General features: G+C 44.9%; 1 protein-coding gene across 2 annotated transcripts in view; it reads right to left on the bottom strand.

The window, feature by feature from the left end:
* Positions 1-26,049, bottom strand: part of SGPL1 (sphingosine-1-phosphate lyase 1) — a 75,623-nt gene that overhangs the window by 6,000 nt on the left and 43,574 nt on the right. The window contains exons 4-11 of one of the 2 annotated variants that reach the window (XM_019813215.2): positions 21,346-21,413; positions 17,668-17,815; positions 14,372-14,448; positions 11,895-12,023; positions 4,970-5,058; positions 3,452-3,557; positions 1,984-2,082; positions 1,207-1,356 (exon numbers count right to left, since the gene is read on the bottom strand). In XM_019813215.2, the coding sequence (XP_019668774.1) occupies positions 1,207-1,356; positions 1,984-2,082; positions 3,452-3,557; positions 4,970-5,058; positions 11,895-12,023; positions 14,372-14,448; positions 17,668-17,815; positions 21,346-21,413 (866 nt within the window). Of the gene's footprint in view, positions 1-1,206; positions 1,357-1,983; positions 2,083-3,451; positions 3,558-4,969; positions 5,059-11,894; positions 12,024-14,371; positions 14,449-17,592; positions 17,816-21,345; positions 21,414-26,049 lie in introns of both variants that reach the window. The other variant, XM_045040108.1, reaches the window with a different exon arrangement.

The raw sequence follows: 26,049 nt of genomic DNA, 5'->3' as shown, positions 1-26,049 counted from the left end.
CGCCCACGTGAAACATTCAAAGTCAGGGGGCGCCTGGGTGGCTCAGTCGGGTGAGCGTCCGACTGCAGCTCAGGCCACGATCTCACGGTTCGGGAGTCCAAGCCCCGCCGTGGGCTCGCCGCTGTCAGCGCAGAGCCCACGTCGCAGCCTCGGTCTCCCTCTCTCTGCTCTCACCCTCTCTCTCAAAAATAAATAAACTTAAACAATTAAAAAAAAGAATTCAAAGTCAGGAGGTTAAAGGCTGGAGGGAACTCTCTTTGAGGGGAGAAGGGTGGAATTCGTGTCACTCGGAACACCTCAAATCACGAGCTGACTCCCTTCCCGTTATTTTCGTTAGTATTATACTTCCTTTTAAAAAAATCACAGTGCTCAGAATCCAGAAGCTACTTGATGCAGCTGAAAAATAAACTGTGCGCTTGGTTTCCTTACAGAAAATGTGCCCTCCTAACGAACTGTCCCTGCAGCTCACGTGGAGCTAAGTTCACTCCCTGACAGACACCGGGAGAGATGGTAAGGAAGGGGGCACAGGGGTTGCTGGGGGCCGAGGTGAAATCGGATCAGATCCTGACGGAAGATCCGTACACGTTATTTAGAGTCTGAGAACCAGGTCCCCGCTACACTGGAAATTAAAAAGAACTCTGCCAGTGCAGCCAAGACAGAGCACGCATCCCGAGGCCGCTATTCCGTCTCCACATCTGGATGCCGTTTAAAAGCGTTCCTGACCAACCTACACCTGGTCTCGGTCCCCCAGGGGCGGCAGCATCCGAACATTCCCAAGCACCTAAGCTCTTCCCTTTTTACACCGGACTCTCCCGTTAGCCCGCACCGGTCGCTCAGGGCAGGAGCCCCAGCAGCGCGGAGCTACAGCACTAACATACACCCTCTTAGGAGTTCTACCATCGACCTCACCCCAAAGGATCCGAAAGCTTCAGGGAACTTTGTTCTGTGGGCCACATGCCTAGGTACCAGCATGTCCCAGTCACATGCCGTCAGCGGGCACAGAAATTCTCTTAGCCACATGCCGCCAAGATAATGGGTCTCTTTTCACTATTACTTGTCACCTGAACCAGCTACCCTGGTGAGAGCAAAGAGCCGGATTTAATTTTACATTTCTGGCAGACGCTAACGCTCTAACCAATTTATTTTGTTGACAGTAGTCGAAATAATCAAATGGCTACTTTAACATTCGGTCCTTCCCCGCCTCACCTTGTGGGTATCAGCTGAAATGCTGGTCACGCCTTTCACCCGGAAATCAAACGGCTGCTCCAGCGGGTATCCTGCTTTCTCCATAAAGACGATGAGGAAGCCCCCCAAACAAGCGTCTACATGAAGAGGTATTTTGTATCTGACAGCCAGCTAGTTCCAAAAGAGACCGCAAGAGAATTTCATTTATAGCCATATAAAAGAAACTTTGTAAGACACAGGTGGAGAGGTGTGCTGTAATCCCAAGGCCGTTATGCACGATGGCTTTCATGTTTTAAAAAACTGGCTAGTTTTGACATTCCTAATAAAGCTCATCTTCCAAATGTATTTAGCCTTCAAAATAATTCATCTGAAATGTGGCATTTTATATCTAAATACTGCAGGGCCCCAAACGCAATGCAAAGCCCAACAGGACACAAGCAGCGCTCTGATTTAGGGGGGAAAGGTGCTGCTTCAGTAACGGCGGGGTGGGGAGCCTGTGGGACACCGCCCCCTGCGAGGCACACCCTTAACAAGCAGCCCATCTCCCGGCTGAATGGAAACAGCGGCGCTCTTTCAGAGTATCCAGAGTATCCAGCTTCAACAAAGGCTCTACCTTGTGTCATCCCTCCCCCACAGCAGAGGCTCCGAAGGGAGCTGGAAGGCTTCCTCTGGGGCTCCTGGGATTTGTGCACAAATCTGAACTCGCACTTGCTTCTCCTCACCGAGTCCCGCACCATTAGATTCTATTATAAAATCTCAACCTGACTGCCCAGCAAGCGGCCCATTTCTCCCGCGTACCTTGGCCACTTCAGGGACAGGATCTAGGATACCGTGAGGAAACTGGGGGGCAGAACAGACGAGCATGGCAGTGTTCCTGGAGATGGCTCTCCGCATCGCCTAGGGGTTAAAGTCGAAAGGAAAATGAGAAGCCACGTCAACATTACTCTCCTCTGTCGCTATTGGCTCAGGGTCTGCGCTCCTCCAGCGCCGCTGCCTCCACCTCTCCAACCCGAGAGAAGACCGCCCCTGCCATGGGGGCAGCACAGGAAACCAGGCCAGAAGGGTCCATCTGGGAAAAACAGTCTGAGGCCACAATACAGCAAATCACTGTGGGAGGAAATAGCATCGGGCAAAGATGCCGCGGAGCATGTCCCGGCCCCACTTACTAGCGCTGAAACCGGAGGTAAACTACTTAACCGCCCCGGTCTGTTTCCTCACCTGTGCACTGCAAAAATACTAACAGCTTCTACAACTTCCCTGGGCTGTCATAAAGCTCAGATGCAATTTGTATAGCACTCTAGAAACAAGAAAGTTCTCCACAAAGGCAAGGCATAAAAATGAAGGACTACAATTCAGTCTTAAAAAAAGAAAGCCTGCCATTTATGACAACAGGGATGAATCTGGAAGGCATACTGCTAAGCAGGCCAGGAACAGAAAGATAAATACTGCATGATCTCACATACACGGCAGGTACAGCAGTCAATCTCAGAAGCAGAGAGTGGAATGCTGCTTGCTGGGGGCTGGGGGATGAGGGGCACCGAGTTTCAGTGATGTCTAACAGCAAGTTCTGGACGGCTAGGGGATGGCCATGTGACCACGAAACAACAATACTGCACTGTATGCCTGAAATCAGCTGGAGGTCGAAGAGGGAGTCTTAAGTATGCCAACCAAGGAGGAAAAAAAAAAAAAAGAAAGAAAACAGTAACTATTTGAGGAGATGGGTATGTTCAATAGTATGACTGTGGGGATTATTTTGCAGTGTACACACATCTCAAAACATCAAGCTGGGACCTTCAATATATTTTTTATTTGTCAACTCATTAATTTGTCAGTTCATAAATCAGTAAAGATGGCAGGCAGAAATAACGGCAGTGCTAATAACTTGGGTAGTTTGGTTCTGAATAAATATTGTTACTGTTCTGTTGGCAAGGATACCGATTCAGGCCAATAAAAACCACAAGAAGAGTCTGGGGGCAGGTGAGTCCGTGCTCATGGTACAAAGACAAAGGGGAAAGTGATGTTGCTGAAGCAAAATCAAGGTCTGCGAAGTCTCAAGTCAGGGACTAGATAGATCATCTTGCTATCAGACCTCTGAATTTATGAAAACACTCAATCACCACTGCCAGCAGCAGCTCGTCGGCTCTGGCCGCTACAGTCCAAGGCCTCTGGAGCCCATGTGTGCACGACGTTGGAAAAAGTCAGCCGGTCGGGTACATTCCTGCACCTCACAGTCCCCAGCAGGAAATGGCCCTTCAGGGGAACTCACCCGCACATCCACCTCCATCATTTTGTTCAGTGGAACCCGTATAATCTTCATCCCAAAATAATTGGCTGCTTTGTCAAATGCAGCATGGGCACTCTGGGGGGCCACACTAAATGATAGAGAAGAGGAAAATAATGAAATTCAGATAAAAGCAGGGTTCAAGAGAGAGCCTCATTAGCAGCTCATCTAAATCCCCAAGAGCAAACTTCTAATTATTTTTCCTCACATTTTTACAAGTGTTTATGTTGTTTTTCTTTTTAACCACAAATAAAAAGGGGTCAAATGATTTTCTATAGAAAATTTCTCCCTATGATTTAGCAAATCCGAAGCATAAATGAGGGCTGACAGGTAAAAGACGAGGGATTGGGAATTTGGATCAGACCAGCATCAGGCAGAGCCTTTTTGTGTTGGCCATCCAAAGCCGGGAGATCCTGGTGGGAACATGCTGCCTGACACAATACACAGCCAAGCAGGAACCCAAGACCGCTTGGCTGGGGTGTTCTACCAAGTCAGTGGTTCCTTCCATCTCTGAAAGCCCACAGCCTGTGAGAAACAAAAATTCCCATTGTTCCTGTAAACTTGGAAGCAGCATTTCAAATAGCACTGAAATGGGGGGCGCCTGACTGGCTCCGTTGGTAGAGTATGTGACTCTTGATCTCAGGGTCATGAGTTCAAGCCCCACGCTGGGCACAGAGCTTACTTAAAAAAAAAAAAAAAAAAAAAGACAAATAGCACTGAAAAGGAGACTGAGCCATGGTTATGTATTTGCTTTCAGACTTCTCTCAATTACTACACTCTCAAAATCAATCTGTTCCCCTTAAGGAAGGAAAGTCTCGATTACTGAATAAGTACCAGGCACTAAGATTTATGTGTGAGAAAGATGGCACCGTGATTTATTCTCTCGGGCATGAGATCACCTGCAACAAAACCCTTAGTGACATTTGCAGGAAAACAGTAACCCAGAGAATGCAGTATAAACACACTGGATAAGGAGAGGGTCTAGAGAAAAAAATGCAGCCAAATATCAAAATTATGCCCATGGGGTGCCATTATGGATGAATCTCAAAAAATTTTTTTAAAGTTTTCCTCCCAAAAAACAGCCCTCAGGCTGAAATCTTCTCAGGAAGCACCCCGAGGCAGCCTATTATATTTAAGTAACTTTCACTGAACTAGGTAATTAGAGTTTTCCTTAGGCTCCAGATTACGTATAATAAAATCACAGAATTCAAAGATGGAGTCCCGTCACTCTGTCACTTTTAGAAAAAGGATCTCATTCTTGCTATCGGTATATGCCGTGTGCAAACTTGCGAGCTGGGAAAGGGAATGACCTTTAAAATGAACTAGCTGATCCACCCAGGACGTTGCAGAATGTGAAGGGATGAGGGTCGAGCGCAAAGGAAAGGAAGAATGAGGACTGGAACTGCCAGAGGAAGAGGGAAGAGAAGAAGCAGAAAACAGATGGTCAGGCCGTTTGCAACAGCGGTACTCCAAACAGATAATCTAAAGGCCACACATACATACATTTCTGGAGTTCTGATGCCGTTCGCAAAGGCCAGGTCCCGATAAGCTTTGCAGGCCATCAGTATGCTTTCTGTCCCCCCAGAGGTCACCTGTAATAAAGAAGAGATGACATCCATGGAGTGGAGTGAGGGACAACGATCAGCAAGCACATCGATGCCACCTTGATCTTGATGGTGGTCTGATGCAGAAGCAGATAAGGTCTCGAATGCATTCTGCTGAGCAGACACTGCTATGTCTTCCGGAAGGAAATCTGGCTTTATCAGCTAAGCCCAATCTTGGTTCCCAGCACTCAGAGGGCCTGTCATGAGCCCGATCTCCCTCACTGGACTACAAACTCATGAAGGTGGGGACCGATCTGCTCATGACAATATTCTGAGCACTTAGCCTAACAGCTGACACCTAATACAACCTCAACTAACACTTTTCAAAGCCTGATGTGACTCTCATAAACCATGACCAACACAGGCATGTCATACCCATCAGGCTATCTTCTTAGATAGCATCTAAGAATGAATCATTTCAAAACAAACAAACAAACAATCAAACAAAAAGCCCCAGCACTGAGCAAGGTGGTTATTTTCTTAGACTTCTCATCTCCAAAGATTCATACAAGCTTAGATAACTTCCTCATTGTACAGCTGAGAAGCCCCGAAGACTAAAATAATTCACCCAATGCCATCCATTAGTATCTGTTGCTGAGAAGTAAAACTTTCTACATTTGTTCGTTTAGTACAGCTTAACAGGAGATGGAATGAGAGACGGCGATTTCTGAAATTTCCTAAAGTAACCACATATAGGACAAAAATGCCATTGGCTACAAAATCCCAGTGGTCAGCAGTTACATGGAAGATTAGCTGAGAGAACTCAGTCACATTTTGATTCAGGAAGTCTTCGTGAAACATGTGACCATCACCCACAAGGTAATGCACTGAACTTGGGCAAGGGAGACCGGTTTACAAATCCCGGCACTTCTGTGCTGGAGACAACGAAAATGCTTACAGAGGAGGTCAGCTCTGCAAACCAGCAGCACGTCCTGTGGTCTAGCATAAGACCTCAGAATGTCACATGAGGAGCCAAACCAGCTGTGAAGAAAGTCAGGAAAGGACCAGCAACGTCCAAGTCTCCAGTGCGTCAGTCTCTTACTAAGGTCCCGTGATGACCTAAGCAAAAGTATTTCCAAACCCCTAGTCACCCAGCGCACACACCCTATTTTTAGTCCAATAACGAATCAAATCAACATCATTATTTGTTGGGCAAACAACAGTGCACTTTGACTGTAAAGGCAGGAATATCTACATTCTACTTCTGATTTTTATTGCTGATCCCCCAATTTCTATGTTTATTTATTTTTGTTTAATTTTCATTCGGTAGGCTCCATGCCCAACATGGGGCTTGAACTCACAACCCTGAGATCAAGAGTAGCATGCTCTTCCAACTGAGCCAGTCAGGCACTCCAATTCTGCGTTTAACTATGCTGCTAATCTCCCACTGCCCTGTGTGCCCAAAGAAAAAAAATGGAAATTTAATCGTGAAGTGAGAAAAGCCTCAATAACTACTTGTAATGTTAGTCAACTTCTTCCAACATTATAAAAACTCTCGCTGTTAATATGTAAGTACATCAGAGAACAAGAGTAGAACATGGCCTACTTGGAGAATTTTCTTTCAGATGCTGTTTGTAGCCAAAGGCATTTGCACAAGCCAAGACTGTTCTCCGTGGCAACAGAATTTCTTTTAGTATACGAGATAACCTCTCATCCGTTCTGAGGCAAATGAAGTTAATAAAAGGAAAAACAGCTTAAGTTGAAGAACAAAGAACAGAAAGAGCTAAGATCTTAGTTGGGAGCATGCTACAGACAGCCCAGCCATGAGGCTCTGTCGTCTTCTTTCCCATCTCTGAACCCTGAACTGTTTTCACCAAAAGCAGCAGAGACAGAGAGATGTGAGAGACAGAGAGATATAAGAGAGAGACAGAAATAGAGAAGGGTGAGAGAAACAGAGAAACTGAAATAATCCCAGAGGTAATTAATTCTCTTATAAAATTTTATGTAATAGAAAAGACTGGAGATCTCAGACTCCATCCTTCTCCTGATCCCTGACACAGCCACTAAAAAAGATCAAAACGGAAGAGGCATGGTTTAACTGTAGCAATGCAAAAACAAAACACAAAACCAAAACAAAAACCAGGGCTGGACTTCTGGATTAAGATGGAAGGCTGAAACCGCTCTACAACTACCTTCTCTCCCCCAGGACCCAGAAGAAGGAAGAAAAGAAGAAGCAGAAACCTGCAGTAACAATCACCAAACAAAGAAACAGACACTCGGAAGCAATATACTTCAAATAGGGGCAAGGAAAAAGGAGAAGTTTCTAAAGGATAGCAGACAGCAGAATACAGTTCCTAATCCCCCCTCCAGGCCCTGAAAATTGTCCTGTGGGCCAGCAAAATCCTGAGAACTCTCACTAAAGCCCCCAAATCTTCAGAGAAACAATGGAGGGGGTGTCCTTATCTTCAGATCAGTGAGTGGTTGCCCTGGCGGCTAAGGAGAAACCAGCAAAATGAGAATGTGGGGACCGACCCCTGAAGTCAGGGCTTCAGGGATATAGAACGGGTTAAAGAAACAATCAAAGCCCAAGGGTGTTATTCTCTTCCAACTAGGCAGAGTGAACTCTAAGAGAGAACTCTTAACAAAATCTCAGAAGAGACCCACCGAACCCAACACAGGTGCAACAAAGCAGCCCTTAACCAAATGCTCTCGCATGAGAGATCGGCCACCATGCAGCAGAACAAACTCGAATGTTCTGAGGAGCATGAGCCATGATGAAAGAAAATGGCACGGTAACCATGCAAATATTCAAAAAGAAAGAAAAAAAAAAAAAGCAGCACTCAAAACAAAAGCCAAACTCAAAAAATGGTAACAGCCTAAAGAGAGGGGAAATCCACACACCTGTTGGTCGCTATAGGACAATATGATAAGAACGTGGATTCAAAAAAAAAAAAAAAAAAAAAAAAAAGAACGTGGATTCAAGAGAACAAGCGCTGAATGACTGGACACCAAAAACAAGATCATGAGACCACAGACCGCAAAGCACAAAGTACCAAACGATCCCAACACAGAATTAAGGCATAGGAAACAGAATAAGCCCTGCCGAGAACAAAAACAATGACTTGGAGGAAAGGTTGAGGCAAGTGTAGCGAACCAGATTAGCAAAAGACAGACTGAAAGACGGACGCCGCTCCGCACGTGGAGAGCTGCGTCCTCCTGGCTGGACACGGAGAACCAAGCGGGGTTCCAACAAGAAACACAGGGACGGTCGCAAATCTGGGAAATCCTATTCTCCAAGGAAGAGCTGAGCAGCCTAGGGCAAAGTGGGGAAGAGAAAATCCAGAGGGAAAGAGGCTGCGAAGTGCGCACGGTCACGCGGGAAAACCACCACCCCGGAACCCCATCTCCGGCAACACTGACCGTACAGCTGGGCCTCCCGCGAGAGACGACCAAAAGCCTGAGGAAACAGTAAGAGTTTTTTACACCCGCCACTGAGCTAACACGAAGGCGTAAACTGAACCCGGACAAAGCGACATCGAGAATCCTACAGATACGGGAGGGCCAGAGCCGGCCTCGGCCGTGAGGGCTGCTGCCGCCCCCGGACACCAAACTCCCGTTGTGACGACTGACAGGAGATCAACTCAGGACCTGCCCCCGGTAAGGACTCTGACAGCACACGGCTGAAGACCTGGGACCCGCACCCACATTCTCAGGGGAACAAGAAATACCCCAGTGGTGCAGAAGAGGGCAGCAAGAAAACTGCTTTCTCGGCTCTGACGGGCAGGTGAAGAGAAACAAAGAACTCTCAGGAACGGATAACGAGACCGCTTTCACATGAGTCTGTGTTGCGAACTCACGCCACCGCCGTAGCACGAAACTGCAAGCTGAGCATCGGACGCAGATCGCTTCCCAGCGACTCCCCGGCATCTGGCAGGAGCTGCTGCACATCTTCTCTGCCAGACCCTCATTTCCATCTAGGCCTCAAAGATAGGTTCCCGGGAAGACGAGGGGCTCACAGTTGAAACAACAACAAAGTCACAAATAAGACAACACAAGACAACGTGAGTGAAACCGGCAGAGACAGGTTGAGGCTCAGAAGTGGTGGAATTAGACACAGAATAGAAAATAATCACGTGCAATATATTTAAAGAAACAAAATATACGCCAAGCAAAGGAACGATAAAGAACTGCCACGCAGGGGTGCCTAGCTGGCTCAGTGCGTAGAGCATGTGACGCTTGACCTCAGGGTTGGGAGTTCAAGACCCACATCGGGCACAGAGCTTACTTTAAAAATTAATTCATTGATCAATTAGTTGAATCAATGAAAGCTCTGTAATTATCTCTTGGCTCCGACGATTATCACCTCACAGCCCATCTTCCCTCTACCCACAACACCCCAGCCACTGCTGCTACGGAGAACATCGCTGCTCTAACGGCTACGCCTGTCCAAGTTCCCCATGTCTCCTGGCTAATTAACCACCTGTCAGATGTGTGTCAGCCCTTCTCACTCTAGCCTCATGGCTCTCAACCTCTTCTGTGCCTTCTATTTGTCTCTCTGGATTTTATTCTGGCTGAGTTTTTATCTGTCTTGTTCCGTAAGTTTGACTCACGAACCACGTGAGTATTTTACAGAGTTCTAAATGAGACCGGCCTCTTTGGACAAGTGGCTGAATCAGGGTCTGGAAGCATGCAAGGTCAACCTGGAATATTTCATCAAATAAAAGTATTTCCTCAAAAAAAGGGAAAAAGAAAGGAAGCTTTCAAAGACTACATGAGTCACACAAAAGGACCCAAGAGCCAAAACTAAGAGGCTCCCACTGGTCAAAATGGGCCAATTTGAGCACTAATCGGAGCAGCAGCTCCAATGGACTGAAGCAAATTATTCTACAATGTTCCACCGCACTATTGACAGCCACTGATTACTGCCAGTTTGCAGCTACCATGGACAGTGCTGCTGTGAGTATACATCCATCCCGACACACACATGTACCAGTTTTCCTAGGGTACGCCCTGAGTAGTGACATTTCAGGGTCATGAGATACGTGTATCCTTGACTTGACCAGACAAGGCCAAACTACGTTCTAGTTGCTTCACTGGTGGCCTCTTAGAAGTCCACAGAGTCTGTGGCACAGGAGAATACCCACATACTCTAAGTATACTGGCCTCTCCCACCATGCCACCTGTTCATATAAATGCCATAAAGGAACCCATTGCTGGATTATGGTTGGCTCGGTTTTTAACAGCTTTGGAATTCTGGGGGGGAATGAATGCCAGGAATACCATTCTGTTAGATACAGAATATACGAATGTGTTGATTTTTCATGGTGCCAACATAAAGTAAAACAACTACTGCTTATTGGAAAAAACAAAAAACTATAAAATGTTCTTGCCTTTGGACAGGCCCTTCAATAGTTAAATTTGCAGAGGGGCGCCTGGGTGGCTCAGTCGGTTAAGTGACCGACTTCGGCTCAGGTCACGATCTCACGATCCGTGAGTTCCAGCCCCGCGTCAGGCTCTGTGCTGACAGCTCGGAGCCTGGAGCCCGTTTCAGATTCTGTGTCTCCCTCTCTCTCTGCCCCTCCCCCGTTCATGCTCTGTCTCTGTCTCAAAAATAAATGAACGTTAAAAAAAAAATTTTTTTTAATAAAAAAAAATAGTTAAATTTGCAGATATTATAATGATTATAAAAGTATCTGATAGGCTTAGTGCCTCTAGGTTACCACTACAGCATGCTGAGTTAAATCTAACTACCCTGCATAACCAGAGATTGAGAGACCTGAGTTTCTTCTAGAGAAAGCAAGTATCAGTCTGTAGTAACAAATCTAAACGGAAGTTTATCAATCACAGTTTAGGAAAATTAACAAACATCTACTAGAAAGAACAGCTGAAACAAAAAAATCCTTACATGTGTCTTTAAATATAATGATAACTTCCCCTTCCTTTATTCCTAAACCAACTAAAAGAGATTTGATTCATAGCAAAATAATAAACTTCCAGCTCGAGTAAAATGAGAAGTATATCAAAAACACTATGATGGCTTGACAAAATTATATAGACCAATGGGTAGGCAGTGGCTGTGTCAGTGGATGGAGGAAAGAGGGAGGGAGAGAAAGAAAAGAATAGAGCAGTGTGCAAAACATTTACATTTAGTGAATCCATGGTGTTCTCTAAACTGTTATAGGAACTCATATAAAGTTTAAAATGTTTCAAAATAAAAACCTGAAAAGAAAAAAAAAACTTTAAAAATGTACAATAAGGGGTGCCTGGGTGGCTCAGTCGGTTAACTGTCTGACTTTGGCTCAGGTCATGATCTCACAGTTTGTGAGTTCAATCCCCACATAGGCTCTCTGTTGCCAGCTCGGAGCCTGGAGCCTGCTTTGGATTCTGTGTCTCCCTCTCTCTCTGCCCCTTCCCTGCTCGCACTCTGTCTCTCTCTCTCTCTCTCTCAAAAATAAACATGAAAAAATTTTTTTTAAAAATGTACAATAAAATGTCGATGCTCTAAAAACTGTGAAAGTTGGGGCACCTGGGTGTCTCGGTGAGTTAAGCTCCTGACTCTTGGTTTCGGCTCAGGTCACGATCTCACAGATTGTGAGATCGAGCCCCATGTGGGGCTCTGTGCTGACAGTGTGAAGCCAGCTTGGGAATTCTCTCCCTCCCTCTCTCTCTCTGCCCCTCCCCTGCTCCTGCTCTCTTTCTCTCTCAAAATAAATAAACTTAAAAACAAAGTTTTTTTAATTGCAAAAGTTAACATTTTTACATTGCTGTTAATCTGGATCTTCCTACAATAATCACATATTACCTATATAATAAAATGTTTTCAACAAACTCTTCTATTTTAAGCTAACAAAATAAGATAGTTGGAGGCCCCTGCATATACTTACACATCCACAGGAATCCGGTCCCCCATTGAACAGGGAACAAGCTATTCTTACAATCTCTGCCTCGATCTTTCGCAGTCCTGGGAAGATATCTGGATGCAATGGATTACTCCACGCAAAATTTCCGTAAGCCTGCAAAGAAATGCAAGCAGATATGAAGTATGATAAATACACCGCATGGGACAAAGAACCATGCACTACACAAAAGTTTCTAAGTATTGGGGCGCCTGGGTGGCGCAGTCGGTTAAGCGTCCGACTTCAGCCAGGTCACGATCTCGCGGTCCGGGAGTTCGAGCCCCGCGTCAGGCTCTGGGCTGATGGCTCAGAGCCTGGAGCCTGTTTCCGATTCTGTGTCTCCCTCTCTCTCTGCCCCTCCCCCGTTCATGCTCTGTCTCTCTCTGTCCCAAAAATAAATAAAAACGTTAAAAAAAAAAAATTGAAAAAAAAAAAGTTTCTAAGTATCAGGCACAACACTAGAAACCGGAAAAACGGTAAGATGTGTTCTCCAACATAAAGAAGATCAACATATAGTGGAGGAAACAGACGTGCAAATAAATTATTTTACAGCATGGTGAGAAAGGAAGCGTAGATGTGGTTAAAAGCACATACTAAAACACCAAACAGGGGTGCCAGGGTGGCTCAGTCGGTTAAGCGTCTGACTTCGGCTCAGGTCATGATCTCGCGGTCCGTGAGTTCGAGCCCCACGTCGGGCTCTGTGCTGACAGCTCAGAGCCTGGAGCCTGTTTCAGATTCTGTGTGTCTCTCTCTCTGCCCCTCCCCTATTCACGCTCTGTCTCTCTCTGTCTCAAAAATAAACGTTAAAAAAAAATTAATTAAAAAAAATAAATAAAAAATAAAATAAAACACCAAACAGACCCGTTTTGCAATCTTAGCTTTGCCTGTTACCTCTAGTTGTGTAATCTTAGGTCAAATAACCTCTCTGAGGCTGTTTCCTCATATGCTCAAGGGGATAATTATGGTCCCTACCTGCTAGGGTTCTAGCGATGAGTAAATAACATAATACGCACGCAAAGCACTTAGTAGGGCATCCAGCACAAACCAGCTATTGTGGTCAGTGCAGTACCAGAAGCATGCAAGCGATCGAAGGGGCCCTAAGGAGGGAATAACAAACATCCCCAGGGGTCTGAGGTGTCTGGAGAGTGGAATCGCTAGGAATGTGACAGATCAATAGGAATTCATCATTTAGAACAGGCGGAGTGAAGGGGAGGGAAACATGGTATGAGTGAGCTATGTGCCGCGAAGAGAAAAGGTGAAAGTTTAAGTTCACGTGGGAAAGTAACAAAGTGGTTAAAAATACAGGTAGGAAGCTGGCTCCTGACGGGGTTTACATCTTCTGCTACAAAAGCAGCTTGGGTTTTATCCTGTAGGTAGTGGGAAGCCACTGAAAGGTTTTTTTTTTTTTTTTCCTGGTTTTGTTTTTGTTTTGTTTGTTTTGGGGAGAGGCAGGAAGGGAGAGAGAGAGAGAGAGAGAGAGAGAGAGAGAGAGAGAGAGAGAGAGAAAATCCCGAGTAGGCTCCACACTCAGCGTGGAGCCCAAAGTGGGGCTTGGTCTCATGGTGGTGAGATCATGACCTGAGCCAAAACCAAGAGTCAGACACTTAATTGACTGAGCCAGGCAGGCACCTCGCCACTGAAAGATTTTTAAGCAGAGAATAAGATCAGAGCACTATGTCAAGACATAGCAGAGCAAAACCTGTAATATTTAGTAAGGTATGAGCAGTTTCATAGTTATTATAATCAAACACAAAGACCTTAGAGACTATAAGGCCCATGCCAATTTTACATGACAAAGTAGGGTTTAAGAAATAAACTTGATTAGAAAAGGAAGAAGCTATAGGCAACTCTAAAGTCAACAGAAAACAAGAATTATCTGAATTATGAGTGAGCCTCCTGCTCATTCTCAGATCATCTGATTTGAGATGTGGGAAGTATAGGGAATGATGACCAAATTTCTGTTCCTCATCCCTTCTTAGCAAACAAAATATGTCTGGTCATTAACAACCTCAAATGATGGGGGACTACCTTCCCTAGTAATCTGCCTTCTACACAGGGCATGTATAAAGCCTAAAAACATAGGCCATATTGTACTTTTTTATAGACTGAAGAGATCTCTAACAGTACAATTCATATTCACCTATGTGTGGGTAAAGAGAGACTCTCTGAAGTTATTTTTAACAATATGCTTTCCTTAAGTAATTTTTTTAATGTTTATTTATTTTTCAGAGAGAGAGAGTAAGTGCATGAGCAGGGTGAGGGGCAGAGAGAGAGGCAGACACAGAATCCGAAGCAGGCTCCAGGCTCTGAGCTGTCAGCACAGAGCCCCAACGCAAGGCTCAAAGCCACGAACCATGAGATCATAACCCGAGCGGAAGTCGGATGCTTAGCCAACTGAGCCACCCAGGCGCCCCTGTGTAATATTTTAATTACCCAACTAAGGAGAAAAACTGAGTGGCACTCACCTTCACGAGGAGTTCGGTGAGCTCTTCCTCCCCACTGTACACAGCTCCAGACGCCTTCCCTTCTTGCCAGAAGACATCTGTAGAGAAAGTTAAGACCAGTGAGTCAGTAAACAGGAACTTTTGGGAAGACACTTAGGTTCTTTTTTTTTATTAAAAAAAATTTTTTTTTTAATATTTATTTTTGACAGAGAGAGACAGAGCACAAGCGGGGTAGGGGCAGAGAGAGAGGGAGACACAGAATCTGAAGCAGGCTCCAGGCTCTGAACAAGAGGTCAGCACAGAGCCCGATGCGGGGCTTGAACTCACAGACCGCGAGATCATGACCTGAGCCGAAGTCCGATGCTCAACCGACTGAGCCACCCAGGCGCCCCTACACTCAGGTTCTAATAAGGAAGAAATAAGAAGTTAACCCCACTGGTACAAAAGAAACCCCAAAGTCTGAGTGGAAACTCAAAGGTGTTCTTATAATAAATCAAGAAAAAGCATTCCAATAAAGAGCTATCGCAGCAAAATAAAGATGAAAGATCTTCCATTACTATCAACAACGGTGTGAAAAGATATTCACAGCACCCAGGTATAATACAGATAGTCGAGGGGCGCCTGGGTGGCTCGGTCGGTTGAGCATCTGACTATGGCCCAGGTCATGATATCAGCTTGTGGGTTCAAGTCCTGCATCCGGCTCTGTGCTGACAGCTCAGTGTGGAACCTGCTTCGAGTTCTGTGTCTCCCTTCTCTTTGCCCTCCCCTCGTGCATGCTCTCTCTCAAAAATAAACAAACATTAAAAAAATATATAGTGCAACGAAGACACTGTCATCATCCCCAACTATCTTCTAAAGGAGAAAAATTTTCCTTTACTTCTACTCATTTTCTGGTCTCTGTATGACTAACTTGACTTTTTTCTGCAAGAGGTTCCTTCTTCTCTCCCTTCCTACCCAGTCAAAGAAGTGTGGGGAGCGTTACGAGCAGAGTTGGCAGAAAGTATGAACTGGCAGTACACTCTCATCAGAGTTGGAGTCCGGGAACTGAATCCCTGACCAGACAAACCATGATGCATGTACCATCGGCCCCTGGTCTCAGTGTCCCCTCCTTCGCACGAGCCTGGAACCCACTCCCCCGACAATTAGCCACATCCTTCTAGCAACACAGGTAGTAGCACTCAGCATCAGGAACGCAGTCAACACTGGGATCAAGCTCAGAAGAAAGGTTCCTGACCAGAACGTGAGGTCTAACTTTCCACTTCTGTCTGACGTGCTTCTCCAAAGGCAGTCTACCTTGTTATCAACAAATCTGCCGGCGTGGCTATCCCAGGTCCTTTCGCTACAGGACGGCTGTGCCCTACTGAAAGTGCACAGTGAGAAGGCAATTACAGAGACGCACGGACTGAAAACTGTAGCCACGGGCTCTATCAAGCCAAGATCTTCAGCTCCAACAAGAGAGAAGACTGAGCAGTGAACGTCCTCACTCTCAGCTCATCTGCCAAACTCTGGCTTGCTGCCAGTGTGACTTTCCCTCTTCCTTAAAGGACACTGGACTGACTGTATCATGCGTGTCTTCAGATTGGAGGCCACCAGCCTTTCGAAAATAGGATACATGGTTTCATTTCCTGTCATTTTACCTGTGCTACAGAATATGGCAATGGACAATGAGTTAAAAATGGAAAGGAAGGAAATATAGTGGCAGCAATCTGCCCTCATAATCACGGACACTTTTAATACAAAGGTCTCAGAGTGCCGATCCCTGCTTTCCATCACCTATAAATCCTGGACTGCATCTAATTTTATACAATCTGATGTCAAAAACTCTACACGTCAAGTAGAAAATTTTAAGTGTGTTTGTTGAAAGGCAATGTGGTATCCTGGACACTAGAGGAAAAGCTGGTGAAACAGGAACAGAATTTGCAGTTTAGTTAACTACTGTTTTAACCAGTGTTAACGTGGTTAGTTTAGGTGTTAACATCAGGAGAAGCAGGGTGAGGGGCGTATAGGAAATCTCTGTATGTATGACATTTGCAAGTTCTCTTTAAATCTAAAATGATGACAAACCAGAAAACTTATTTTTTAAAATATTTGTAATATGATCTTAATCTGTAACAAACATGTATTTGTATTCATAAGTTAACATTTATTGAGTACTTACTATATGCCAGTTATTATACATTTACCTGTATCATCCTGTTTTTTTTTTTTAATTTTTTTTTTCCAGCGTTTATTTATTTTTGGGACAGAGAGAGAGCATGAACGGAGGAGGGGCAGAGAGAGAGGGAGACACAGAATCGGAAACAGGCTCCAGGCTCTGAGCCATCAGCCCAGAGCCTGACGCGGGGCTCGAACTCACGGGCCGCGAGATCGTGACCTGGCTGAAGTCGGACGCTTAACCGACTGCGCCACCCAGGCACCCCTAATCCTGTTTGATCTCTATGATTATTCAAATAAGTTCTATTATCATGCTCCCTACTGTAGAAAGACAGAGACTGAGACACAGGTCAAGTAACTCACCCAAGATCATATTTAAGTGGCCTAACCAGACTGGGAATCCAGGCTGACTCCGTGGGCTACACTCTTAAACATTGAGCTACTCGGTATATTCATCCTTCCCTTATACACTCATGCATGTACCTGTATGTGTACATGTGTTTGTGTTACACAAAAACACTGACACCTCTGACTTATATGTGGATCTCATCTGTGTTTATCTTGGATGATAGAATTAGAGTCACTTTTTATTTTCTTTTGTGCCTTTGTGCAGATTTCACAATTTCTATAATGAATCCGTATTTCATTTTCATCGTTTTTTTAAAAGACAAATGTACCTATTTTATTCAGGCTTACCAAAGGAAATGGGACTAAGTTCCACTGTCTCAGGAGACCGTTTTGCTTTATGGATGAAGGATGAATTTACATATAATTTTTTAAAAAAAGAAATTCAGGGGCACCTGGGTGGCTCAGTCAGTTGAGTGTCTGACTCCGGCTCAGGTCACGATCTCGCGGTCCGTGAGTTCGAGCCCCGCATCGGGCTCTGCGCTGACAGCTCAGAGCCTGGAGCCTGCTTTGGATTCTGTGTCTCCCTCTCTCTCTGCCCCTCCCCCACTCATGCTCTGTCTCTCTCTCTCTGTCAAAAAAAAAAAAATAAACTTTAAAAAAAAAAAAAGAAAGAAATTCAGCCTCTGAGACGGGGCGGGCTCTCACAAGCATCTAAGTTCCAAGGGTGAACTGTTCTTAACCTGTACAATCACGAAACGATGACCAGACCAGCCACGTTAAGGAAGTCAACAGCTTGCGTTTGCCGAGAATCATACCCATAGAGCTGTATTCCTTGAGTTTCTCCAGAACCGCCGACGAGCTCAGACCTTGAACGGGCAGGGCTTTCACGTATTCTTTGTCCACTTTCAGGAACGACATATTCTTGCTAATATCATCCTTGGTCTTGTTCAAGTTATCTTGGATCTCCAAAGGTAAGAGAGAAAGTTAACACGGAGATGGAAGCATACAGTGTGGTGAGCAGAGACCAAGTCAGCCGCTCAAGGCCGGGCATGACACGAGCGTGCAAAACGGGGACGACGGCATCTTGTTCTTAACAAGATGTGGTGACACTCTGACTACCTGCTGTTTTCTGGAATGTCTCTTAGAAGACTAAACGTCATCTTTCTCTCTGAAAGTCAAAGATGCATCCAATTCCCCACACCTTTCGTCTGCCGTGCTCACCTCACCACTGCTTTACGCGGTGAGCGCGTAAACGTGAACGCGTCGCGTTTGCCAGGGTCGGCACCTCTCTGAGAGCAGTACTGGGACCTTATTCCTGTCCTGGCAACAGCTACAATGTGTGTGCTAAAGAAACAGAGGTAGAGTCACAAACAGCCACCAGAAAATAAGCCAAGCGGTAAGAGGGATCCTAGTACTCGAGGGGGTGATGAGCTCCTTGAACAGACAGACACACGCGGGGCACACCCAGAACCCGGGGGCCCTCCACAACTTCTCACGTGGGTGCACAAGACATCCCTGGTAGAATGCCAGGGGGACTGCGCTCTACCTCCTCAGGTTGTCCACCACCTGTCCTGTTTGGCCCTCAAGGGCTAGGAGGGGCTGGGGTCCTTTCTGCTACAGTTCATCAACTATGGCTATTTTCTCTTCATCCTCACCGCAACAGCCTGTGAACTGCTTTGTTGAACTACTACTATGGGCCAGGGATACGCAGTGGACAAAATAAGGGAGGCAGTACAAGTGAAAATAACTCCTGTTCTCATGAGGCTTATCTTTAGCAGCAGAGACCGAAAATGAAGGTCAGGTAAGCGAAAAGTGCTGGGGGAGTGCTGAGGGGTGGGGAGGAGAAATAGGGTTTAAAAAAACAAAACAAAACAGAGCAGGGGCCGCTATCTGTGCTAAGAGACTGTCGGGCGCTAGATCTGGAAAAAGGGCTACATGTCACAATTTGTGTGTGTGACAGCGAGAAGGTTTCAGCAACACACTGGTGAAAGTGTCAGGCCCACGATCTGACTGCAAACATTTAGATTTTCCCATCTGTAGCCTCGGATGATTCCAACACAAGAGCACCTCCTTAGACGTGGCCCCCAGTGAAACCACAGGGAAAGCCGCACCTTTGAAACACGCCTGCGACCGCCTCGCGAGCAAGCGCCGGCAGACAGCAGAGGCGACGCTCTCGGGCACGTGATGGACGCAAGGCGTGCGATGGAAGCGAAAATATTTTTAAAGATGTACACGAAGAATTATGCCGCATAAATGGAGAGCGTGCAACAGGAGCAAACTATGAAAGCTGGGCGTTGGGGGCGCTTGGGCGGCTCAGTCGGTTCCGTGTCTGACTCTTGATTTCAGCTCAGGTCATGATCTCACAGCTCGTGAGTTCGAGCCCTGAGTCGGGCTCTTGTGCTGACAGCGTGGAGCCTGCCTGAGATTCTGTCTCCCTCTCTCTCTGCCCCTCCCCCACTTGTGTTTTCTCTCTCTAAATAAATAAACATTAAAAAAAAAAAGCTGAGTTTCCACGCACAGACTATGCTGTTGTAATAAGAGAGACAAAAAATGATAATGAGTTATATTAGAAAGCACCCCCCCCAATTACTGCCTCAGAACCTCGATTACATTTTAATTTCTTCACAACATTTATTTCAAAATGAAATTCTTGGGGTGCCTAGCTGGCTCAGTTGGTTAAGCATCCGACTCTTCGTTTCGGCTCAGGTCATAATGTCGAGGTTTCGTGAGCTCGAGTCCTGTGTTGGGCTCTGTGCTGACAGCATCAAGCCTGCCTGGGATCCTCTGTCTGTCTGTCTGTCTGTCTCTCTCTCTGCGCCTCCCCCACTTGCACTGTCTCTTTCAAAATAAATAAGCTTTTTTAAAAAATGAAATTCTTATGTGTTTACCTATTTTCTGATTTTCCTACAAAAATATAAGCTCCGCAGAGCAAGGACTTGGTCTTGTTCCCCTCTATATCCCCAGCATCCAGAGTAGTATCTGACAGAGCATGTGGTCACTAATTGTATGTTCAGTAAGTGAATTTACGGGAACGAATGACACAAGGATACACACGTCACTCGAAACAAAGAACTTTTGCCTCTGAGCCTCAAAATCTGGTTCTAAAAAACGAAAGGTGATTATATGGCTTCTAAGTGCCTTCCAATTGTTATTTTATGAATTTAATAATAGTGTCTGGAATTTATTTGTCTCAAAATCTGAAACTGAAGGAGAAATGTGTGAAGAAAAAGAGCAGAAAAATCCAGAGAGTGAGAAGGGAAAATGCTAGTATCCTTCGAGATCCAGTCCGCCCTCCCCCATCCCTTAACTCTAGCAGGACTCGAGGAGATTTCCTTTTAGGGCTTACGGTGATTTGGAGTCAAATAAAAGCCTATCCACTCCCATTCCCCTTTTCTACCTCCAACAACTACTTCTACTTCCCCTATAGGAAATGCACCTGAAAATAAATACACAGTTACGGGAGAGTTAGCACAGGGGTCTGAATGAATTTTGGTCAAACGTTAAAGATGACTGACATCTTTTCTGGTTTGGTCAGGAGAGGGGAAAAGGGAAAGGGAACTGAGAGCCAAAAGTGAAAGGAAGCTTGAAGGAAAGCTGAGGGGCAGGCAGGACCCGGGGAGAGATGACGACATTAGGGACTCATGTGCCTTCTTCCGAGCATGCCCAGGGCCTGCACTGTTATCTTCTTCTGTGATAAGGAGCCTGAGGGAAGGGTACAGAGGTGACAGTCTTTATCCTCAGCATGGGTGAGGGGAGAGAGGACACAGTGAAGGGAACATACTATATCGCAGACAGGTACAAAGAGCAAGAGAACAGCGCTAAGTTTCTAACCCTGTCAGCAGATTACAGCCCAAATCTGACCCCGGCCTGTTTCGTCAAGATAGTTTCACTGGAACACAGCCAAGCTCATCCCTTTACCCATCACCCTGTGCTGCTTTCCCGCTGCAGGGGCGGACTTGAAGAGTTCGGAAAGACACGGGATGGCCTGCGAAGTCTAGACCTCTCCTATCTATCTAGTCCTTTACGGAGAAAGTCTGCCAACCCTGGTCTAAACCAAGTAAGCACCCAACCCCAGATATATACCTAAAGTCAGCACGGCCAGATATTGCTCTAAAGCCACTTCTGTCAGGTTTTCTAATTTCAAGTTCTTCCTTAACAGACATGGCCTTTCTCCTTTGGTCAAATATGCTCGAGAAAGGGTTAAGTCGGATTTCTGAACCTTGGCACTTCTGACATTTGGAGCAGATAATTTTCTGTGGGGGACTGTAGGATATTTAGCAGCACCCCCGGCCACTATCCACTACATGCCAATAGCACTCCCCTCCAGCTGTGATAACCAGAAAGTTCTTCAAACATTGTCAGATGTTCCTTGGAGGTGGGGAACGAAATCACCCTCACCCTTGGGAATTCGCACTAGGTTCGGTAAATAGAAGAAAGAGGAAATGATTATGGGGGTGGCGGTAGGGGAGAAGATCTGTACAGATTCCACTTACCTTGCGACCAATAATAGGCATCTTCCTGATGAGCTTAAAACATCTCTTTTTAAACCTTGACCATAAACCTAAAAGATACAATTGGCTCCGTTACCCACCTAAGTTTGCATGGATACGACCCGCTAGCCATAACATATGAACTGTTCCGCGTGCCTTCTGCGATCTCACCTGCCTTCCGATTGTAAACGTAGTTTCTTTCCTTTGTCAAAAAAAAAAAGCTCTGACATTTAAATTTTCAAATAAGTAATGTATTTACATGGTTCAAAAAGTTATTTAAATTAACAAACACACACAGAGTTAAAAGTTTCCCTCTTATCGGTTCCCTAGACTTTCATCCTACTCTCAGGGAAACACTATTACTATTCATTTCTACAATACCTACCTAGAGTTTTTTTTCTTTTTTTTCTTTCTTTATGCTTCTACAAGCAATAACAAAAATAAAATCTTATTTGTCTCACCTTTTAAACAGAAGGTAGCACACTCTAGTAACTGTATTAGACCTTGTTTTTCTACTTAGGAATATTCTCTTAAAGCTCAGAGCTTCCTCACTCATTTTTGTAGCTCTAAAATATTCCACCATATGGATGCATCATAACTGATTCAACCTGCTCCTTCATGGTGGACAGTTAGGTTATTTCTGGTGTTTCCTATTACCAACAACAGTGAAACAAGAACTTTGCAACAGGTACTGCACACGTCAGCGCGTGCCTAGAGCATAAATTCCCAGAAGCAGAATGCTGGGTCGAATAACATCATTTCAGAGCTGGTGACCTTCCCGAGGTTTCAGATGCCCAAAAGCTCTCTTCCCTTCCCCAAAACAAATGACCAAGCCACGTTTTTTCTTCAGGATCTATGCTCTAGTCTCTCATTCAACATACACCCTGACAGCATTTCAACATTTTTTGGACCTAAAAAGGGCTTCAGTATCACGGACACCAATCTGACTCCCTGTCAGGCAGAGTACAGGACAAATAGGGAATTCTGATCCTGTCCGTTATAATAATTGTAAGTGCATGGCATCTAAACAGACCATCATAACTTTTAATGAATTCAGATTCAATACGGAAAGCATTACCTACCATCCAAAGGCAACTAAGGATCAAGCATTAATAACTTGCTCAAGGCCACAGATCACATCAGTGATGGAGCACGGACTTCAACTGAAGCAAGGGGCACGTGGGTGGCTTAGTCGATTAAGTGTCCAACTTTGGCTCAGGTCATGATCTCACGGTTCGTGAGTTCGAGCCCCACATCGGGCTCTGTGCTGACAGCTCAGAGCCTGGAGCCTGCTTCAGATTCTGGGTCTCCCTCTCTCTCTGCCCCTCCCCTGCTCACACTCTGCCTCTGTCTCTCTCTCTCTCTCTCTCTCAAAAATAAACATTAAAAGATAAATAAATACACTGAAGCCTCAATTTTCCTAGCCCTAGACACCCAGGACTCTATGCACAGCAGGAATTCTCAGTTATCCCAAATGAGTCTATAAGGAACCTAGACCTAGTTTCCGTGCAGGCAGGAAATGAATATGAACTTATACATTTCTAGATGTGGGCATTCCAACTTCCCCGGCCAGTGGAACTCTCTCCGACAAGCATAGACTACATCTGTGCCTTCTGTTAGCACTGATGACAGGACACCTTGCATCTTTACTAGTTGTTTTGCTTGGGTTGCAGGCCTGTCTTTCCACCTTGCCCTCTGTGGCCCAGCACTGGAGCCAATACTCTGTCAATGCCTGGAGCAAAGCAGGTAACTGAGTCTGAGACTAAAAAGACAAAGGGATTGAAATCACTTGTTTGTAGTTGCTATTTTGTTTACACTTTGGAAGACAGTAAAACCTTGGATTGCAAGTAACTTGTTCTGCGAGTGTTCCACAAGACGAGCAAACATTTCTAATCAATTTTAACTTGATAAACAAGCGATGTCTTGCAATATGAGCAGTACATGACGCCCAACGTCACATGATCACAACTGAACCAATGGTTCTTTCCTCTCTCTTTCTCTCTCTGCAGGATTGTGGGTAATCATCTCCCATGCTCGGATGCACGGTCTCAGGCCGCAGTGTTTGGCAGAAATCGGTGATTTTTCAGACCATTCAAAGGTGCCCACAACTGGCACTAGTGTATTTTTTGTCACTTCAAAGCACCTATGGACGGCCCTTTGCTTTTCCCTCCAAGAGTGAGCTGAGGAATGCTCTGCTTTATTCTAGGTCATTGGATAGGTTCCTTGTTAAAATTGCACAAAAAGAAAGATTCCATTGAGTCAACAGATAGCAGTGATTCTGGTAGTGATAGTGAAAGCTGTCCTACACAATAACCCTCCTCTCTCTTGTCTCCCGCACACCAGTCACGAAGGTTTTCTAACATGCAGGCTGCTTATTTTTCTATTTTGTATTATATTACAGTACTATACTCATTTTTATATGAATATTTTTGGATTGTGGAACGAATCATCTGAACTTCCATTATTTCTTATGGGGAAATTCACTTCGATATACAAGTGCTTTGGATTACAAGCATGCTTCTGGAACAAATTATGCTTGCACACCAAGGTTTTACTGTACTTCCTTCCACTCTTAAGTTCCACACACTGAAGTACACAGCTGTGATCCTAGAGCATGTACAATGCCGTGTCCTCTTCTCGATTACAGAATTTTCTACGTGAAGAACGCTTCCTAAACATAGTTTTAAATACTACCATAACAGTCCATCAAATGCATATAATTTAGCGTTGGACGTTTAAGCTGCTTGTTATTTGATATTTCTAACTGTACTAAAGCTGTAAAAATTCAGAACAATTCCCTTATTTAACAGATGAAATAAATAACTAATGGGGCAGAAAGAGGTCTAAAACTCAGCAAAAAGGAGTCCCTTGAGAAGTACAGTAATGTGGCTGGGTCGGGAAGGACAGAGTCAACTCTGCGTGCGATTTAACAGTACAGGTAGAAAGAAGAGAAATGTAAGATCGGAGATGGAGAAATTAGAAATGAAAAGATCATGCGGTCATGACCTGAAAAGATAATCCCAAAAGTAAAAGTCCCCAGAGGTACATAAAGAAAAGCAATTATAGTGTTTTAAGGTAATAAAATAGTAAGTGCCAATGCAAGGACAACAAGCTCCTTACAGCTTACAGATTCCTTTCAAATTATGCCTCTCGATACTCATATTACCCTATGACTAAGTAAGGCGGGTAGTACTTCTGCCCATTTTACTGTGAGGAAACAGGCTGAGAGAGCTTATGGGTGTTAGTTAAGCTGCCAAGGCTAGAAACTGGGAGTGTTATGACCTCCTCCCACCACATAACTCTGATTCCTATTCCTGAACTGTGGACAACCCCACAGTTAAATCAACAGCAAGTTATAGCGATATGAGCTGATAATCACAGAGCAGAATTAGGGAAGAGATAACACGGTAGAGGGCTGCTGACCCCTGGCCACACTCCCACCCCCATCTTCCTACAGCCTCTTGTTCTTATCTGTAGCAGCGTCCATCCTGTGTTGCAGAATTATCCTCTCCTCTCAGAAGTGTATTCAGAGTTTGAAGATCAGCAGAATTTATCACTAGTCCAGACTTTAGACTCCTCTGGGGCAATATGCTAAAAATAACTCGACTGTTCAGTGGTAAGCACAATTCCCCTATGTGAGCAAGGTACTGAAAACACGGCAATTTTATCAAGACTATCTCCAACCTCTAGAGAGAAGACATTTTGATCTGTGTCTAAAATTCAAGTTAGAAGTTACAAAATAAAAAGTGTTGTGTGTGAAACTATATGAAATTGTTGACATTCAAAACTTTTGACCTACAAAAGATATTTTGTGCGGTTCAACTGGATTTAAATGTAGAAAAAGACATGTAAATAGTGATTAGCTCTAGGTAGCAAGATTTTCATTTTGTTCTTATGGCTTATCGGTGTTGCCTACTTTTCTGCAGTGGACATGTACTACTTTAGTAATAAGAAAAACATGTTATTAAAAACGACTTATGGGGTGCCTGAGTGGCTCAGTCGGGTAAGTGTCTGACTTCAGCTCAGGTCACGATCTCATGGTCTGTGAGTTCGAGCCCCACGTCGGGCTCTGTGCTGACAGCTCAGAGCCTGGAGCCTGCTTCCATTGTGTCTCCCTCTCTCTCTGCCCCTCCCCCACTCATGCTCACTCCCTCACTCTCTCTCTCTCTCTCTGTCAAAAATCAACATTAAAAAAAATTCAAATAAATAAATAAACATTAAAAAATATATAAACAAAGTTAAAAAAAATGACTTAAGGGGTACCTGGGTATCTTGGTCAGTGGAGCATGTGACTCTTGATCTCAGGGTCGTGAGTTCAAGCCCCACATTGGGCATGGAGCCTACTTAAATTTTTTTAAAAATAAATAATGTGGAGTTGGGCTTACAAAGATTTACATGGCACATACCACAAACACGCCGCTACTAGTAGTTTTCCCACAGAATGCACAGAAGCCAGCATATTCTGTTTGCGACATTAAAGGCAGGTAAGTACCAGGACCTAAGACGGCCATGCTTCTACCACCAGGTAAGCAAAATGCAAGTAGGCACCGTGGCCAGCAGAAGTAAAGCCGGGAGTCAATGCCTGAAGCTCATACTCATCAGAGCAAAGAAATATAAATCTCAAAGAAATATAAATCTCAAGACTTCTAACCTTATGTTGCTTTATACAAATGCACCACCTTAAAAGGAGAAGTACTTAGAGTGGCA

Source organism: Felis catus, chromosome D2 (assembly GCF_018350175.1).
Source record: "Felis catus isolate Fca126 chromosome D2, F.catus_Fca126_mat1.0, whole genome shotgun sequence".
In the NCBI taxonomy this organism is placed as follows: domain Eukaryota; kingdom Metazoa; phylum Chordata; class Mammalia; order Carnivora; family Felidae; genus Felis; species Felis catus.
Note: the sequence above shows the minus strand (reverse complement) of the source record. Positions and strands in the feature narration are given on the sequence as shown.